At 41.2% G+C, this 19,250-nt stretch overlaps 1 protein-coding gene across 12 annotated transcripts in view; it reads right to left on the reverse strand.

Moving 5' to 3' along the window:
* The window catches only part of huwe1 (HECT, UBA and WWE domain containing E3 ubiquitin protein ligase 1), a 51,888-nt gene that overhangs the window by 23,892 nt on the left and 8,746 nt on the right, over positions 1-19,250 (reverse strand). For 8 of the 12 annotated variants that reach the window (XM_085444569.1, XM_085444572.1, XM_085444570.1 and 5 more), the window contains 36 exons: positions 18,838-19,044; positions 18,548-18,700; positions 18,395-18,457; positions 18,156-18,233; positions 17,991-18,038; positions 17,734-17,902; positions 17,539-17,639; positions 17,152-17,302; positions 16,916-17,043; positions 16,691-16,831; positions 16,489-16,594; positions 12,917-13,024; positions 12,735-12,836; positions 12,489-12,569; positions 10,621-10,727; positions 10,073-10,250; positions 9,882-9,973; positions 9,580-9,800; positions 9,384-9,441; positions 9,066-9,242; positions 8,643-8,888; positions 8,149-8,282; positions 7,956-8,068; positions 7,684-7,866; positions 7,328-7,544; positions 7,111-7,233; positions 5,744-5,981; positions 5,081-5,428; positions 4,282-4,404; positions 4,087-4,182; positions 3,595-3,864; positions 3,144-3,296; positions 1,464-1,591; positions 1,278-1,359; positions 658-834; positions 1-552 (listed from right to left, as the gene is read on the reverse strand). In XM_085444569.1, coding sequence (XP_085300695.1) covers positions 1-552; positions 658-834; positions 1,278-1,359; positions 1,464-1,591; positions 3,144-3,296; positions 3,595-3,864; positions 4,087-4,182; positions 4,282-4,404; positions 5,081-5,428; positions 5,744-5,981; positions 7,111-7,233; positions 7,328-7,544; positions 7,684-7,866; positions 7,956-8,068; positions 8,149-8,282; positions 8,643-8,888; positions 9,066-9,242; positions 9,384-9,441; positions 9,580-9,800; positions 9,882-9,973; positions 10,073-10,250; positions 10,621-10,727; positions 12,489-12,569; positions 12,735-12,836; positions 12,917-13,024; positions 16,489-16,594; positions 16,691-16,831; positions 16,916-17,043; positions 17,152-17,302; positions 17,539-17,639; positions 17,734-17,902; positions 17,991-18,038; positions 18,156-18,233; positions 18,395-18,457; positions 18,548-18,700; positions 18,838-19,044 — 5,652 coding nt within the window. The remainder of the gene's footprint in view (positions 553-657; positions 835-1,277; positions 1,360-1,463; positions 1,592-3,143; positions 3,297-3,594; positions 3,865-4,086; positions 4,183-4,281; positions 4,405-5,080; positions 5,429-5,743; positions 5,982-7,110; positions 7,234-7,327; positions 7,545-7,683; positions 7,867-7,955; positions 8,069-8,148; positions 8,283-8,642; positions 8,889-9,065; positions 9,243-9,383; positions 9,442-9,579; positions 9,801-9,881; positions 9,974-10,072; positions 10,251-10,620; positions 10,728-12,488; positions 12,570-12,734; positions 12,837-12,916; positions 13,025-16,488; positions 16,595-16,690; positions 16,832-16,915; positions 17,044-17,151; positions 17,303-17,538; positions 17,640-17,733; positions 17,903-17,990; positions 18,039-18,155; positions 18,234-18,394; positions 18,458-18,547; positions 18,701-18,837; positions 19,045-19,250) is intronic. The other 4 variants (XM_085444576.1, XM_085444571.1, XM_085444575.1 and 1 more) reach the window with 2 other exon arrangements.

Here is a 19,250-nt window from a genome sequence, read left to right on the forward strand (position 1 = left end):
CTTCTCCATGGTGTGTCGCAGTGTGGCTGGATCTTCTATGATGTGTCTGAACAACAGAGTAACCAGTGGTGTGAAGCCATTGAAGCCAGAGCTCTGTGTCAACCCCAAAATCATCCGTGTGCTCTTCAGCTCAGCAAACATCATTGCATAGTGGTGATTGCGTGTGAGGCGCAAACAGAGACGCAGTGTAGCATGAAGGGTGTCTGGGTCCACAGGGACACTAATCATACTGACACAGGCCCGAATAAGAACGGTGGTCATGTCCTCAGTTAGGCCTTGCACAACAATATCAGATCCCTGAGAGTAGTCAGACTCCAGGGAAGATGAGGGGCCAGATGTCGCCTCCTTCAGCTGGCTGGTATCATCCTTAGGAGCGTTCATCTCCACTGCTGTTCCCGAATCTAAATCGCTCTGGCTTTCTTCCACTTTGCCCCGGTCGCTCTCCTCTCGCTCAGAATCCGTAACACTACCAGTTTTGGAAGGCTTGGGGATGCGAGGCACTTTCTGAAGAGTGAGCATAACTGGCCTCCTATTACCGGTCTCTTCATTTACCTGCCCAATAAAGTTGTGTTAGAAAAGGGAACCAGCCAAGTCTATTAACACAATTAACCTTAAAAAGGGATATTCTCTGGAAAAATATAAAAGGAATATGTATACCTGCACCATGGTGTTAAACTGCACAGTGTATCTCCGCCGTCCAGCTGTGAAGCGGACACTGCTCTCTCCAGCCCTCCATGCTGAATCAATGGTACTGTTGTTGGAAGCACTGTAGCTGCACCAACGGCCTGAGCGGTCATCAAACCATCGCCAGTTATTCCCATTTGGCTGCAAATACTAGAAGGCAACCAAGACAAATTGTTCATAACTGTACAAGAGAGATGTAGCAGAATAACACAAATACCCTCCAACAAAGTTTATGCAAGAAATCTTGATATAAATTTAAAAACAAACAAACTCAACAACTTAAATCAGTATTTGTGGATAAAGGTTTGTACAGGATTACATACATGTTGTCCAATTCCTATACACTCATTACCTGTAAAAATACCTTTGTGTATAGTTATAGCTAATTCTACACAAGACTCTAATAAAGAAATCCAAGAGTAATCAATATGTATACAAGCAAAATGCTGCTCTTCCCCCCACCCTTACCCTCATATATACTCATTTTTATTGCTGTGCCAAGGCTGATCTTTTCATTTTTTACTTCACTACTATAATTTGTAGCTGTGTTTTTTACATTTTGTTTTGGCTTTGTGTTGTTGTTTTTTTTTTACCTTGTTCATTTGTTCCCGGCGCTTTGAAGAGACTGCCATCTTTTCATAGAAATCAATGATCAACAGCACTGGTGTGATCCATCTGCAGAAAAAAGTCATCACAAAAACATATCAGCGCTATGATGATGAAAAGCTGGTGTCATATTTGCAAGTGATAAGATCTTTGTAGGGGTGTGCAAAACTCACTTCGGTGTCTGGATGTCTTTGTGTTCTTTAGCTGCTTGCAGACAAGGCTGCACAACCTCGAGCAGCTTTATGAGCAAATCAAGAATTCCACTGTTCTCAATCACTCTGGCACCCAGCAGCTTTAGTTCCTACAGAAAACGAAAACAAGTAATTCCATGAGATGCATAGGTAATCAGCGACACTTCATTTGTCTACTCAAACCCTTATAAGATTTCAACATTACTGTTCAGACTCATCTTAAGGTGTACAAAGGACTTAAGGACACTGTGCATACCCTTCCCTGGTTCACTTCAGATGAACTGGGGCACAGTGTGCATGTTGCATGATTTGTAGCCGCACCAAAGCGTGAAACTGTAATGCTTCCTCTATGACAAATTGCTGTTTGTATGTGGCGCTATAAAAGGTACATGAGAGGACAATGTGTCATGTCTTCCAAAATATGCCTCGATTTGATGTAGAGAAAAAAAATTCATGAATTCATCAAACTCTTTGTGCTTTTCAACAATCACTGTGCATGAAGTACAGAGAGTGAGAGGATGAGGAAAAATGAGTCTGAACTCTCAGACATAGTGAAGCACACTATAAAAACAATCTTGCCTAGTCTCAGAACTTCCTCCTAATCTATTTAAACAAAAGAAAGAAAAACGTGTACATAAATGCCGCCGCAACTTAGTACTTGGTAAAAACACTTTTGTAACATGGACAGCCCCCCAAAAGAACAAAAACAAAATAATATTCTTGGAACGGTCCTATAACCTCGGCCCACGTTCCTTTTCCAAGTGTCTCTTATTCCTGGAAGCATTGCACAAGCACAACCGTTTTGTCTCTAAAAATCCTCCCTAAAAACATCATTCCCAAAGCATAATGATGCACTCAATCTGTGTCACTGTAAGGATAGTATTATGGGGTTTTTTTTGTGGAATGGTATTACCTAAGATTACATTATCTATGTTTTGTTTCACTTTAATGAAGTGTGATTCATAAACACAAAATCTGAAATGTGGCAAGAGTTCAATCTTTATGTTGTGTGAAAGACGAATTTGCTGGCATTTGCCTTTCATTGAGGAGTCATGCCCGTGTGACTACTATACCATAAAGGCTTTAATGGTGGAATGCTCTAACCAATGGTTGTCATCCAATACATTTTTCATCCATATTCATTCATAAAGGAACTTTGGATTAATATTCAGTGGCCACTGGGGCTTGGGTTGTTTTTGGTAGTGGTGGTTGCTTCCTTCATTTAAAAATGAATGAGCCTACTGTGCCTTAGGATAATTAAATACTGCAAAAATGTATTTCTATCCTTGCCCAGATCTGTGCCTAGAGATAATCTAATCTTGCAGGTCTCTCAACGTAATGGATTGCTTTTCACTTACATAAACCATTAAACTGAGGTTTTCCATAACAAGGTGTGCCTTTTCCAATTCTGTCCAATGAATTCACTTAGGCGCACGTCTTCTTCAATCCAGTTTAAGAAATACTTAAAGACCATATGGTGTTAAAGTGTAAAAATGCTTCTGTAATTGGAATTTCTGCCATTTTCAAATAAAACATTTGTAGCAAAGAATTGATTAAGGAGTCTGTAATAATCCAAAATGTAGAAACCTTAAGCGGGCCTAACACTTTTCAAATGCACTGTATGGATAAACATTCTATGACAAGAACCTAAAATTCTGGTACCTCAAAGAGCAGCGTGAGCAGCAGAATTCGTGTTGCCAGCTTGGAGGCCTGGGGCAGTGTGGCCATCTGCCTGGTCCACTCAGACACCGTCTTTGTGTCACTGGTAGTCAGCGGCTCAGCTGCTTTGATCAGCACGTCTGCTGCCTCCCACACCTACACACAACATGTCAACAATCAGGCTTATACAAGTGTACAAATGGCTATTGTTAGGGTCACTATGATGCTTAACTTTTCTTTTTTAAAAGAAGTGACGACAATCACATCTTTCAAATGTACAGAGGTGCTTATGAACTGCATTACTGCCTTACCTGCATTCAAAATGTACTAACAACATTCCACCTGAGAAGGTTCAAAGTAAGAGACTTGCCTACCTTTTTCAAGTCCATGAAAAACCTGCATTTTAAATTTAAATAAACTTGTAGAGCAGGCTACAGTATTAACATCTACTGACCTGTTGGACAACTTGGCCAAGGATGAGATCCCTGTATTCAGGGCCACTTCTCTTTATGGCAGTCATTAGCAGGTCGCACAGTCGGTAGACTGTGTCAGGTAGCTCATCCAAAAGATGGAAGCAGCCAGGCAGCATGGTGTCAGTGAAGGCATGTAGCTCCTGGGGGTCCAGTGGCTCAGCCTCCATGAAGCGCTCCAAGCATCGTGCCTCCTCCTCTTCTGCCCGTTCCCTGGCTCTTCTGTCCTCCTCCTCTCGCCGTCGTGCTGCTTCCTAAAGGAGACACACCAACGATCAACAGTTATTTAGCTAAACAGTAAACTAATCCTTCATTCAGTTTCAATGAACAAAAAATGTTTTACACTAGGCAAGGCAAGGCAAGTTTATTTGTATAGCACAATTCAACAACAAGGTGATTCAAAGTGCTTTACAGAGACATTAGAAACAAAAACAAATAAAAAGCACTACGCTTTTTTCTCGAAAAAAGAAACACACCTCAGGAGAGTCGGAGCGCTGCTCCATGCTAACCTCTTGCCCGAGTGACATGGCAATTGCTCTCATCATCTGGTCTTCTTCGGACATAGTTAGATCCTAGATGGAATAAGAGCAACAATGTTAGCTACCCAAGTCTCTCTCAAACATTGTAAAGGACTAAAGTACTGTGTGTGTGTTTTTGTGTATAAAGCTTACTCTTACTGCTCCACCAAGAAGTGGAGGAGGGTGTGTAAGGAGGTACTCGGTGGCCTGCTCCATGGTGCTGGTGTTCAGTAGAGCCTCCATGGCATGTTCTCTTGAGAAACCCATATCCATCAGCTGGAACACCACACCACAGAAAGACAGAGAGAGATGAGGTTGTGAAAAAAGAAACTATAAAAGGACGTTACATAACAATGTCACATAAGTGAGTGATAGCAAACTAGTTTGCATGCTGAAGGAGAAAAAAAAAAGTCATTCTTTCTGAAACATGACAGAGGCCTCTATAAATTCTCTCTCTAATCTCTCTCAAGCCCCCAAACAAACCTTGTCCCAACACTATTATTATAGCACTGAAATTTGTCTCTCAAGTCCTTATTTTTTTCTTCAATATGACTCTTTCCTTCATTTCCTTACTCTCTCCAAGTTGTTTCTCAATTTCTCCCTTTCTCTGGCTGCAGGGTGGTGGCGGTGGTGTTACATTTCCTAAACCCAGAATCATCGGCATCTAGATATAAAATTACGCAGTTAACCTGTACTCTCACATCTACCTGCAGCACTAGCATAACAAGCTAAAAAAAATATTGCTGCTGGAATAATGTTATATAATGGAATAATGTTACATCAGACAACTTATGAAAAACAAACCAAAAAAATATCTGTCACTACAGTGAGAAGTTCCACATATTTTGAGTTGGTAGATTTTTTACACCAAATGCCCTTCCTGAGGCAGTCCCCCAAACTGTGACTAAAATCAGGTGAGAAAGATCAATTTGCCACAGCTTTCCCTACATACCTGTGTTAGCTGAGCCTGGTTAACTTGGGGCTCGCGGCGAGGCGTAGAATTGGTAGAATCATCAGCTGGTCCTCCTGTTGGCCCTCCAGAAGTTGATCCACTCACTGGCGGTGCCTCTCCACTTGATGAAGATGCTCCTGGAGTCGTGCCAGGTCCCAACGAACCGGCAGAGGTTCCCTCATCATCTGGGCGCACTGTTCCCTCCCTCTCTTTTGCCAGGCGCTCCTGAATAACAGGCTCCCCTCTTAGTATGTGGCAGAGAATAGCCAACATGGATTCAGCCATCCTACCCCCATACACCTTCAGTGGCTTCCGATTCCACAGATTGCGAATGCAGCTGAATGCAGCCTTTATGAAAGAGAAACTGTGTTACAATAATAAAACACCAACAGAATCCTTAGATTAATACAAACAAAAAAAACTACCATATTTAAAGCCTACAAAAAAATTAATACAGTATAAAGAATTTCTAGGGGGCATGAAGATCATGGACATTTGTTGCAATCCTTTTTCATTTTTCTCTGCACAGTACTAAAAATGCAGAAATACAACTGAGCAACTGTTTTTGAAAACACAGGTATAAATGCTCATCTCTTTCATCTTTTCAAAAGACAAAATCTCTTAGAAATCACTTAGAAATTGGTTATTTTAGTTAATACTGACCTTCTGGGTGACAATAAGGAACCTTAGGGCACTGAACTGTGGCATGGTGGGTGTAACTCCAGGCATTTTAGCTGGCAAGGAATGGGGTGAGTCCAGCACAGTGCTTGGATTCACCATCTTCTCCACCAGCATTAACCAGGCATCCAGGAACTCCCCTGTCCCATCTGGTAGATCAGCATGCTCCAGACCCTCAGATACAGGTACCTTCCCTCCCATTGACAGTGCCCAGTTAAATGTCCTGTTAAAAAAAACAAAACTCAACCAATTAAACTAAGTAAATGTCAAAATAATATTTTTGGGGGATGGGCAAAAAAATGATGTCTGTAATTATTGAAAAAATGAAACATGAGTGACAGTGGTATATTGGTTAGCACCATCACCTGACAGCAAAGTTTTGGATTCAAATTCATTGGCCATCTAAGGCCTTTCTACATAAACTTGCATGTTCTCCCTGTACGTGTGTCGGTTCTCTCTGGGTACACTGGCTTCCTCCCATAGTCCAAAGACATGGACGTTAGGTTAACTGGCGATACTGAACTGGCTGTAGCTGTGAATATAAGTGTGAATGAGTGTCTGTTTCTCCATTAGCCCTGTGATAGAGTGCTTAACTGTCCACAGTGCATTCTGCCTCACGCATTACGACAACTGATTCAGCCCCCTGTAACCCTAAATTGGACAAGCGGTTAAGAAAAATGGATGTGGGGATAGATCACGAAACTAGGATTTCATTTTAATGAAAGTGTATGGTCTTAATTGAAGTAAAGCTTTATCTGCATAATTAGCGATCAGGTCAGTGAGGAGTGTCAAGTAGAACGTAATGTAGCAGAGGCAAATGCCTTTAGAAAGTTTCAAAAAAATGAATGCACAATTTTAGAAGAAAACCTGCGTCACAAATGGCGGGAGACAACCATTTATTTCAAGAATTCTATGAGAATTGTCAAAAACACTTGTGTGTCTAGTCTCCCCATTTCCAGCACAGTACATAAAAACAAAGATGGCAGAGAGCAGTCATATCAAGCATACCAAGTCCAAAAGTAAGATGAATTTCTGAGTTGTATGTTGTCTGCTTGGCAAACTCTACCAAAGTCGCACCATTTGAGTTTGAGTATATGCCCATATGAATAAAGGCCTGGTGGCTGCTAGCTGCAGCTACGCAGTGGTCTTTTAACACACAAAAGTCACCCACTTCCATAAACAGCAGTCCTACAAACAACGAGGTACTCGTGTTCTTTAAAGTAAAGGCCCCGACTTGTGGCAAGAATTTCACTGCATGTTAAAATAAGCTTCTCATCACAAACAACATAACATTTCTATTTTTGCCCATAATTGTGCTCTACAACTTGATTGCACCATACAATATGACTCACTCAAATAAGGCATCATGTCCTCCAGAGCAAAAGAACTTTTGCAGCATAAGGTGGTAAGGGTACTTCCTTTCATCAAACAACATAGGAGATGTGAAACCCACTGAGCAGATGAAAAAAGTCAACCTGCCAGGGAAAGAAAAAATATATATTGTTCAATATCATTGCTTGTGATAAGCACATAATAGCAAAAGAGGTGGCAGTGCCAAATTCCTCTTACCTAAAGCGAGGGGTGGGTGTGTAGGGTGGAGGCTGCCAACTTAGACCCTTGGTGAGCAGCTTGGTGAGAGCAGAAGCAGTGGCCCTGGCAGCAGGTGTTGGGGTAGTGCCTGTACTTGTGGCATGGTGGGAGCGACGTTGGCGCACTGGGGAGCCCACGCACAGTTTTACTAGCAAGCCAAAGAGCTCGGCCAGAGCCCTACCTAACCGAGATGAAGCTGCAAAGACACACGTGGATAGGTAAGACAAACTTTGACTTTCAAAAAAAAAAGTGTTAAATATTGTAAGATAAAAGGAAAAAATAAAAAAAATTACAGACACAAAAATATAATATGTGTGCCTTGGACATACTCCTACCAGAGAGTAAGGGCTTAATTTGTTTGATGCGGGTGGCCATAGCTGGAGTAAGTTTGGACTTGGTCTTTGGGTCTGCTGCAGAGGGTTCATCTGTCTCCATGGGAGCCAAGGTATCCCCATCTAGACCCATGCCTTCTAATAGACCACCAGCAGAAGAATCCACAGACACTGCCTCTGATTCTGCTGGATGAATGTGGACAAGTATGTATTTGTTAAAGGGTGCTCCAAGGACATCCTAGTTTTTAATGAACAAGTTTAAATGGTTACATTACCAGTTCTCCTAGAGCCAGAGGCTGAAGATGCTGTCGTGTTGCCAGATGGCTTTTCCTCTTTGGGAACAAGTTTTTGCATGTCGGCCTGGCCAAACTCACATCCTGGAGGCAAACTGTTAAGAAACAAGCAATAGGTTGTTAGGGGTGATAACTACAAAGTTTAGGTAAAGGAGTAAAGGATAAGATTACTCACCTGTTAGGGGTGCAAAGGGACAGTAGCACAGTGCTCTCCCATACCAGAGAGCAGTAGAGCTGGCTGAGCTTGCTGAGAACACTCAGGCCAAGCTGAGAGCCCCACTGGTTTACTGAAATGGCTCTGATTTCACTCTGTTTAGAAGACAACAGAAATATTTAGAGTTGTTGAATCAATTTGGCTCTCACTTGTCAAACAAAGGCTGAGTTTTCATTCATTAGAAAAAGAAAAGTAAATTCTATGTTTTTGAGATCTAACATTTGGATTTCAATGTGTTTCTGTCCTCATAAGGCATCTGCATAGTGGACTGAACAGAAAATAATTAGCTGCATAGGCACTTGCTTCTAATAGTTTTTGGAAATCACAACATGGGTGGAGACCCACCTTCTGAACTGTAGTGTTTTGAGGTCAAGTAGTTTTATTTTTTCCTCACACACACACACACACACACACACACACACACACACACACACACACACACACTCTGTGTTTACCTGTCCGACTCTGCAGGTATGGACAAACATGAGGATGTAAGCATGCGCTGCAGTAAGAGCATGTAGAAGGGGTGTTGCCCGAGCTGACAATGTGGCATCTGTGACGTGGCCTGCATTAGCCAGTTCTCTGAGAAGCACAGACCCACCAGGCACCTCAATTGGTCGATGAAGTGGCTCCAGAGATGTCAAAATACTGTCCAGTTGGCACAGGCCCTCTTGGAGTACTTTAGGCTCATGTGAGAGAGTCTAAAGGGAAGGATTGAGTCATTTTCAAATTGCCCACGAACTGCCTATTAAAACAAGTGTACGGAGTGCAACAGCAATGTGCATTCCATGTGTGCCAATTTCTTTAAAAAAAAAAAAAAAGAAATAAAAAATAAAGAAACTGGAAATAAATTCCAGTGATCTTTAGGTTATGCTCACCAGTATCGACTTGCAGACACCAGCAACTGCTTGGCAAGCAGCTGAGGTGGGAAAGTCTATGGGCAAGTTGGGCAGGCCCAGAATAGAGACCAGGGGCAGAAGCCCCTTCTGGTTGACAAATTCTTGACAATGGTCATCTGTGGTGTTGTTGCTTAGAATGGATTCAACAAACTTCATCTGGAGAACGTATGCACACCAAATTATGGACTTAAGTGATGAAGGTATCCACTGCTTTAATAGCTTACACCATTTCCCAATTATTACTTAAAATATATTGGACCATAAACCAGACAGTACAACCACTGTGCAAAGACTTACCACATTAAGAATATAATCCATTAGAGGAATGGGTATCCGTTCCTCAGTGCCAACCACCCTGCAAGAATGCACACATGATCAAAACTTCAACCACCAACCGTATATTTGAAATTTTGTCAATTAACCTGGAAAAGTAATTAAAGTCTGTAAAGACAGTTTTTTTCTTTTCTATTGTGTTATGAACTCAGAGTCATACAGTTCAAGTGGCACTGACTGTCTGCTGCTCTCTGCTTCCCCCTGCTGCTGGCTGAATGTGTGAAGGGCCTCCTCTTCCTCTTCATCCTCACTTGAAGCTTCTTCGGCAGCATGGCTGGAGCGTGCTGGTGGAACTGCAACAGTACCATCTGCTTTCTGGATAGATGGTTTCTGGCAGATGTACTCAGGAGCTCGACCTAGGTTGCAGATCTCCTCAAGCAACTGTAATAGCAACTTTGCTTTAGATACCTTGACATGTTCTGTTTCAACACTTGAAATATTTTTAAATCAAATTTGGACTACCTTAATAATGGCAGTAGTAGCATCTGTTTTCAAAGTGGGCTGGTGCCTCATTAGTTCATCCACAGCACTACCCAAGTTGGATGCAGTGTCACCTGAATTAAAACAAACAACATGTTATGCAATGAAATGTGGTTCACAGGCAAAGACAAAAAAACACCAAAGACAAAAAATAAACAACAGGGGAACCTCACCCAAAGGGTCAGAGCTACGCCGTCGTCGCATTGCAGGCAGGTAGTCAGGAGACAAAAGCACTTTGAAGAGTCGCTCAAAGGGCTGGCACTGAACGAAGGAGTGCAAACCTCTCGCATTCAAGCAGAGGGCACTGAACACATTGGGTAGAGAACCCAATACTTCGCGGGTAGCAGGAACCTGCAAAAGCGTTTGAAATGTTTTACTGTTTTTCAAGTTAAAGGCCCACTATTAGCCTGTATTTTTTTTTGTAAGAACAGTGGTTGCATACATTGAAATGCTTTCCAGTAATGTTAACCTGTTTATAAAATATATATTATGACTGAATTGTTGTTATAATAGTCAAATTTATAAATCAACACATGTGCAAGTCTGATTCCTGATGTTTGGATAATAGGTAACCATGTTATATCATCCATCCATATCTAAAAACAAATAAATAATTAATTCTAAGAATCTATTGAGTGTACAAAGACACAGACATCAAAACTGATATTGAACTGCCACAAGTGGTCAAAGACATTAAGAAAAGAAAGAGCTAGAAACTCACATCTTTGATGAGAAGGGCATGCAGCATGACATCAGTCAGACCATTATCCTGCAAAGAGGAGAGCAGAGATGGCTCCTGGAACACAAACACCGTCACCACTTCTGTCGCTAAAAAACAGAAAGACAAAAACAAAAATGGGGGTGGTGGGGAAAGAAATCATAATCCAATAAAATATTAAATTGATAAAAATACAGGGAGTGCAGAATTATTAGGCAAATGAGTATTTTGTCCACATCATCCTCTTCATGCATGTTGTCTTACTCCAAGCTGTATAGGCTCGAAAGCCTACTACCAATTAAGCATATTAGGTGATGTGCATCTCTGTAATGAGAAGGGGTGTGGTCTAATGACATCAACACCCTATATCAGGTGTGCATAATTATTAGGCAACGTCCTTTCCTTTGGCAAAATGGGTCAAAAGAAGGACTTGACAGGCTCAGAAAAGTCAAAAATAGTGAGATATCTTGCAGAGGGATGCAGCAGTCTCAAAATTGCAAAGCTTCTGAAGCGTGATCATCGAACAATCAAGCGTTTCATTCAAAATAGTCAACAGGGTCGCAAGAAGCGTGTGGAAAAACCAAGGCGCAAAATAACTGCCCATGAACTGAGAAAAGTCAAGCGTGCAGCTGCCAAGATGCCACTTGCCACCAGTTTGGCCATATTTCAGAGCTGCAACATCACTGGAGTGCCCAAAAGCACAAGGTGTGCAATACTCAGAGACATGGCCAAGGTAAGAAAGGCTGAAAGACGAAAGACGACCACCACTGAACAAGACACACAAGCTGAAACGTCAAGACTGGGCCAAGAAATATCTCAAGACTGGTTTTTCTAAGGTTTTATGGACTGATGAAATGAGAGTGAGTCTTGATGGGCCAGATGGATGGGCCCGTGGCTGGATTGGTAAAGGGCAGAGAGCTCCAGTCCGACTCAGACACCAGCAAGGTGGAGGTGGAGTACTGGTTTGGGCTGGTATCATCAAAGATGAGCTTGTGGGGCCTTTTCGGGTTGAGGATGGAGTCAAGCTCAACTCCCAGTCCTACTGCCAGTTTCTGGAAGACACCTTCTTCAAGCAGTGGTACAGGAAGAAGTCTGCATCCTTCAAGAAAAACATGATTTTCATGCAGGACAATGCTCCATCACACGCGTCCAAGTACTCCACAGCGTGGCTGGCAAGAAAGGGTATAAAAGAAGAAAAACTAATGACATGGCCTCCTTGTTCACCTGATCTGAACCCCATTGAGAACCTGTGGTCCATCATCAAATGTGAGATTTACAAGGAGGGAAAACAGTACACCTCTCTGAACAGTGTCTGGGAGGCTGTGGTTGCTGCTGCACGCAATGTTGATGGTGAACAGATCAAAACACTGACAGAATCCATGGATGGCAGGCTTTTGAGTGTCCTTGCAAAGAAAGGTGGCTATATTGGTCGCTGATTTGTTTTTGTTTTATTTTTGAATGTCAGAGATGTATATTTGTGAATGTGGAGATGTTATATTGGTTTCACTGGTAAAAATAAATAATTGAAATGGGTATATTTGTGTTTTTTGTTAAGTTGCCTAATAATTATGCACAGTAATAGTCACCTGCACACACAGATATCCCCCTAAAATAGCTAAAACTAAAAACAAACTAAAAACTACTTCCAAAAACATTCAGCTTTGATATTAATGAGTTTTTTGGGTTCATTGAGAACATGGTTGTTGTTCAATAATAACATTATTCCTCAAAAATACAACTTGCCTAATAATTCTGCACTCCCTGTATTGCAACACTGATGAAGCAGAAAGTTTAATATGAGAAAAATGTTGCATTTCTGAAGTCAGAAGAGGAAGACTCCGTAAAGTGAAAGAGTGTAACTGTGTACTCACCTAGGAGGAACAGTGAGGGGCCGTAATATTCTGCATTACTGATGATGTGCTTGAGTGAGGTAGGCAAGGACCCATCCATTACTTGGAGTTAAAAAAAAAAAAAAAAAGAAAAAAAAAAAAAAGAAAAAAAAAAAGTGGGTTCACAATACAATACAGATGTACAGCAACATATGTAAACAAGATTAGTACAAGATGTATGATCTCAAGTTCATCGGTACAACAAAGAAGTGGATTCCAATGACTCACCATGGCGGATGCCATCAGAAAAGGCAGGGTCCTGGATGGCTTTCTTCAAGAAATTTAGCATCGACTTCAACAGAGCTGCCCTCTGGGGGATACACTGCATACCTAAAGAGATGAGAATCATAGAAACTGAAGAACGCAGGAGTGATAAAATTCATATATTCATTTGTCTGCGATGTGCGTACCTGCACGAGGTGTGTTAGTAGTGCTGCTCTGTGCTCGGTGGTCTCCCTCAGCTCTGGAACTAGAAGATGTTGATGGTCGAGGGCTGCTTTCCATAGCAACTTCTGACACTGTGAGAATTCACAATGTTTCCATATAAACAACAGGGGAATATTTTATATAACCCTAACAAACAGACTACTGCTTATAAAATCTGGCCACGACCAACCAAGGACTTGATTAGGAAAACCATAGCTTTAAGTTAGGCATGATTCCCTCTCTGAATACAGTATTCACTTTAATGTAATGTCATCACATAAGCAGGGGCAAAACAGGACTAAAAGCTCTTTGACAAAGAATTAAAAAAAAAAAAAAAGGTATAAAGCATCATCATTATTGTTATACATGAGTATTATAGTGTAAAAATAAATATGTACAACTGTATTTAAAAGTTCTAGAAGTTAAGTTTTAGAAATATTTCAATTTTCCCTACTAGGGAGGCCTTTCTAGTAATTGGCATTTGGTGAAATGGCCCTTTATTGATTCAGTGTTTTGGAGGAGCTACTAGAATTGGTTTGCATGTTTTAATGCTAAAAGCACTATACTTTTTTGTACCACATAGTGCAACAGAACATCACTCAGTGCATAGTACATTAGTCTTAATGGGTGTCACTTGTGTCACTGATGCGCATACAGTCATCTAGCAACAAAGGCAGCAGGGCATATAAACAATAGGGCTGCCACAAACAATTATTTTGATAGTCGACTAGTCACCGATTATTTTTGCGATTAGTCGACTAATCAGATCATGCATCCATTGGACGTGCAACGTACAGCTTATTGCACCAGCATGCATCTGCTCTTATATAACTATTATTAGCTTACAGCTTTAAGTGTTTAAGATATGTGCTAACTAAATATAAGACAAGATGATAGTTTGTTAAATTTTAATGAAATGTGCATAATGGTAAATGGCCTGTATTTGTATAGCGCTTTTCTAGTCCCTAAGGACCCCAAAGCGCTTCACACTACATTCAGTCATTCACCCATTCACACACACATTCACACACTGGCGATGGCAAGCTACATTGTAGCCACAGCTGCCCTGGGGCGTACTGACAGAGGCGAGGCTGCCGGACACTGGCGCCACCGGGCCCTCTGACCACCACCAGTAGGCAAACATGGGGTTAGTATCTTGCCCAAGGATATTTGGCATGCAGCCAGGAGGCAGCCTGGGATCGAACTACTGACCTTCTGATTAGTGGCTGACCTGCTCTGCCACCTGAGCTACAGGTGGAGTTTAATAAACTCAGCCGTCTGCTCCTTGGTATCTAAAATATAACAGGACACCGGAGTATATTCTCCAGCATCTCACACTTCTGATAATCAGCTGTCTGCTTGACGTTTATTCAGCTGTGTAAAAACTATAACTTTAATCTCAGCCAAACCGATTTACTCAGGAACAAATAAAATACTGAAAAAAGCCAAACAATAACATTTTTGAGTTATCTAAGTGACTTACATCATGTTTAACCTGAGCAGCGAAAGACAACGGTGGGTTTGAAAACGATTTGCCGGCAGTCTGGTGTTCTCACCGGCTCTAGTGAGCCTTGAACCCCGGCTAGCTATCGAGCTGGTGGGTAACAGACGTCTCCGAAAATGTCAGAGTGCTTTTGAAAATATGTGGTGTCTTGATAAACTGAGCAGATATTTGAGGTTTATACAGCTACATTCTCGCCTGAAAATATGTTAAACATTTATTTTGTGACCCAGAAAGAATAATAAGAGTAATATTAAAACTAACTAGCTGCCGCCATTGTTGGAAACTAAGCAGGGCCGCGCAAAGAATTCTGGGATAGGTTGGGCCACGAAGTATACACCCGACCCATCCTTCAAATCAGGGGAAATGAAGGGCGCATTTCTGGGCCACATTTGTCGGAGTCTTCGAATTTGGACCGTCTTTGTCGTGTCGCTGTAACGACCTGGCGGCTCTTTTTTGCTTCTCATCCGTATACACTCTGCATCTTTCACGTGATTCAGTTTATTTTGAAAAGTCTCCACAGGATCTTGAGCTTTATTGCGAAAGGTTTATGTGGAACAAGCGGACACGCGGTGGTTTTACCTTCGTTGTTGCTAACGACAACACATAAAAACAAACGCTTGTCTGTCTGTAGTGTGGTTATATTAAATATAAGAGAAAGAAGAAATTAATATAGCCACTACAGTGACCATCAAAATAATGAAAAAACATTGCCGTAAACAGTTTATTTTGCGACACCAAGAAACAAACGATAGCGTAAAATGAAACGATAGACGTTTTTATATCGTCATCCGATATATATCGTTATATCGAACAGCCCTACAACAAAGCCATATCTTGATGCACGCTCAATCATCCAGGTAAGGAAAACCCAAAAAATTTGATTCTGTTCATCTGGATCAAGAAGTCAAGACTTCTGAAGATGTCACTTGGATGAATGATGAAACATTTCTCCCACTGAAAACGCTACATCCAGATGAAAAGAATCAACTTTTTGGCAAAGAAGTCATATGTCCTTGTTCACCTGCCATGTTTGATCAAACACATTCACATAGTGCTTTATTATTTTGGAACACATGATTTTCCTCTGATGCCAACTAAAATTCAAAAATACCAACATTCTCTCTGTAAAGGAGTTACCCCAATACGTTTAGAAGATCTGTCAGTGCCGCATTCATCCAACAACCCTCTTTTCAAATGAGAAGTGTTCTACTCAAAGACTGGAAAGGCCGGTGAAGCACTAAGAACTCACTGTTGAGTTTATCAACAAAAATTCTCAAGTCAGCAGCAGCATTCAATCAATAACAGGTTTAAAGTTGCCCTAAATCTGGTCCACAAAGATTCCCCTCATTATACAACCTGCACCAGCCTGAATGTTTGACACCATCCAAGGAGTCACAGAATTTGGTGACAACAAATTCTTACCATACCATCCACATGCCTGAGCAATCTAGATTCCATCCAGGGTATGTGTTTTCAGTAAATAAAAGCTAGCACCATCTACAGCATGAAAGAAGGTTCTAGGTTCACACCTTCCTGGAGCCATCATGCACATAGCCTGCATGCTCTCCCTGTGCCAGGGTGGGTTTGCTCCGTTTGTTTAGAGACATCCATGTGAGGTCAAATCAATTTTAAATTGGATGTAGAGGTGAGACCAACAAAGCGCTATGATTTTGTGGAATAAATCTATCAATGCATGTGTCGTGTCAAGCATTTTTAGTGGTCAGTATAAATAGAAAAGCACTATGTAAATACCAGTCCATTGAGATCATTTTAACCACCACCCTGATGTTAAACATTAAAGAGGACATGAAACACTATACATATAGTGGCTAATATACACCATTGAGCCCTGCTCTCAAAATGTGACACAGATATAACACTGTCTGTGAAGCTGAATTTAAGAAATAAGTGCTTTTAGTTAAAAGTTTTAAAAAACCTTTTAGAGCAATCTTCTGTTAGTACGGAACATAACGTCATGTGGTTGGTTGGTTGTTTTCTAATCAAGTTTTTGGTATATTATTGAAGTTCAAAACATTCCATATCTTCACTTACTCTCCATGTCTGTGTCCATGTCCTCAGACTCTACTGCTGCACTAGGCCTCTGGATCTTTGGCTTGATGACAAAAGGGCACTCTTTTCTCGACAGGTCCACCTCATGCTATTTTAAGAAATTGATAGAGAGAGGAATGAGCAAATGCAGAGGACTGAGTGACTGTATCCAAAAGTGGCTAGGTCAGGAATATGCCTAACAAACCTCTAGTCTGCAGATGAAAATGGAAAGGCCGCTGTGGGACTGAAAGGCAGCCATGTCAAGGTTGGTGATGAGGTCCACAACCCGCACTGCTCTTGTTACAAAGGTGATCTGGTCCTGCTCGTCACCCAAGAACTTGATCACCTATGAAGTACAAGATAATCATTGATATATTTCTTAAAGACAACATTATGAATGCCTACAATGTACTATAGGGCCTGTATGTACCTTAAGGAGGGCTTCCATCATTCCACAGGACACAAGGGCCTCCCCTCCAGCATCATAGCTAGCCAAATGGTAAAGGAATGAAAAGAGTGCTGTTGCAAACTGGTGTGGGTAAGGTTCCATCAGAGGATCTAGAAAGCAAAGGGGGGCGGGGGGGTTAAAAGCTCTGATTTTATTTACCAAATTTCTTGCACATCACTCATTAAAAATTTGGGTCATAATTTCTGCTATGTTCTCACCAATCATTGCTTGTATGCAATTGCGAACCAACACGGGCAAGAAGCCATGGTATGAGGCAGTGCCGGTGCAGTCGATGATGTTGGAAAGCTTGGGCGTCCTCTCCAGATGGACAATTGAAGTTAAAGTGCGCAAAGAGGCCGCCTTGATATCCTGAAGAACAAAATCCAATACAGCACTTCAGAGAAAAGACAATGAAAAAGGACAGATATTGTGCAGACCTAAGAATAAAGAAGGCACTGAAAGTAATCATCTTCTCACACATTCACAAAACACATCAAAAGACATTTTATTAATACAATGAAAGTACATTTAGTGTAATGACAGTGATCGAGCTTGAAGGGGGGGAAAAAAAAGGGGGGCAAAAAAAAAAAAAATTACTTTCTTACCACAAGCTGTTTGTCTGTAATCTGCAAGACATCCACCAGCTCCTCTATCAAGCCATTATACAGAATACTGTTGGCTGACTCTTGGAGTGCATTTGAATACACTGGTGGGGAGAGGCAAAGAAAGAGAGAAAAGGTTAGAACATAAAACTAGGACCAAAATCATGTCACTTTCTTGGGAAAAAGCTTTCTGCTCACCCAGTATAGAAATAGCATGCAGTCGGGCTTGTACAGCCTGCAACCTCTTCTTGTGATTTGAGAAACCATGGGCTAGTCGAATATGAGTAAACAGTAGGGTCTGTTTGTCTTTTGGGATGTTGTACATCATTGTCAGTGACTCCATGATTTCTGATGGGCTCTCTGAAATCTATGAGACAAAACAAGCTATGTATTAGGTCAAGAAGCCAAGATGTGGCTTTTAAGCTGTTAATGATGCAATTCTAATTTGACTGTACCTTGTCAAGCTGCTCGATGTGAATATAATGTAGTGTGTTACTACTTGTCTGCGGAGGGAATATGACATTTGGAAATGATTGGGACACAGTCAGGTGGTCAACAGAATATTCCAAATATTATTCAGTTTTTACTTTGGTTGCTTTAGTAAATGTTGATGCCTATACCTTTCTCTCTACTTTGACCTCAGGGCCCGGTTCAGCATAAAACTCAAAGTGAAGTGTGGTGGCACTGGGAGGATACTTCTGCAGTGGGAATATGCACATAATTTATAAGTAGGCGTAATTTAATAGTTTTTGACAGCATCTATTTAGAAACATAAAACTTTCTGGCCAACAGTAATATGTAGATTATAGTTATGAAACATCATTCACTCACAAAAAAAAGAAAGAAAAAAAAATCTTACCGTCATAGGCAGATCCCTGCAACATTCAGCCAGACCAAAGCCATTCTCCTTCCCACCCCAACTCTGCAGAAAAGAAAAGAACAAAGAGACTAAACAATTCAACTCCACTTCTTGAGGGACAGCTAGAATCACAATGACAAATGTTCACCAGACCTCAGCCAAGTGCTGCAGACGGGCCAGGAGAGGAGTCCTTTTTTCAGATCCCAGTCTTGTGATGTAGTTGGATCGCTTACTGAACACATAGAGTAGGTTCAGCACAGACAGGACCACCTGCATGTCACATGATGCTAACAAGGTGGTCAGGTGCTGTAAAGGGGGTGGATGGTAGATAAAACAAGAAATATTTAAGTTTGTGAACTTCATTTTCTCTGATATATCCACAGCACAAAAAATAAACAAATATGTATCAGTAGTACTGAAGAGCTGAATTGGTTGAACCATACCTCTATGGAGCTGTAAAGGTGCCTAGAGAAGCTGTACTCAATAAGCAAAGCTGTGAAGTTGAGCACTGCCAAAAGCAAGGCTTTGAGCTGTCCATTCTCTGGACGGTCACACACCAGCAGCCATGACATATTCTCTACTGTCTGGCCTGCATCACACAGAATACCATCAAAGCGGTCCAACAGATCCACCCAATGGTAAAGCTCACACTGTTGAAAGAGATAAAAAAAAAAAAAAACTAATTTCAAACAAATATTACATATCATTGATTTAATTTAATGTCCAAAAAAAGTTTTAGATTTTGTATTCTACTCTCAAATTAGTAGTACTTCTGGCCATTAGGATTCTGTAATGACAGCAAGTCAGACCAATGGCAAGTGCCAGTGACATTCATACATAATTATTTTTATATTTG

The sequence above is a fragment of the Copadichromis virginalis genome, linkage group LG20 (genome assembly GCF_057382275.1).
Source record: "Copadichromis virginalis isolate Kocher_CV1m ecotype Utaka linkage group LG20, C_Virginalis_male_GT1.1, whole genome shotgun sequence".
Classification (NCBI taxonomy): domain Eukaryota; kingdom Metazoa; phylum Chordata; class Actinopteri; order Cichliformes; family Cichlidae; genus Copadichromis; species Copadichromis virginalis.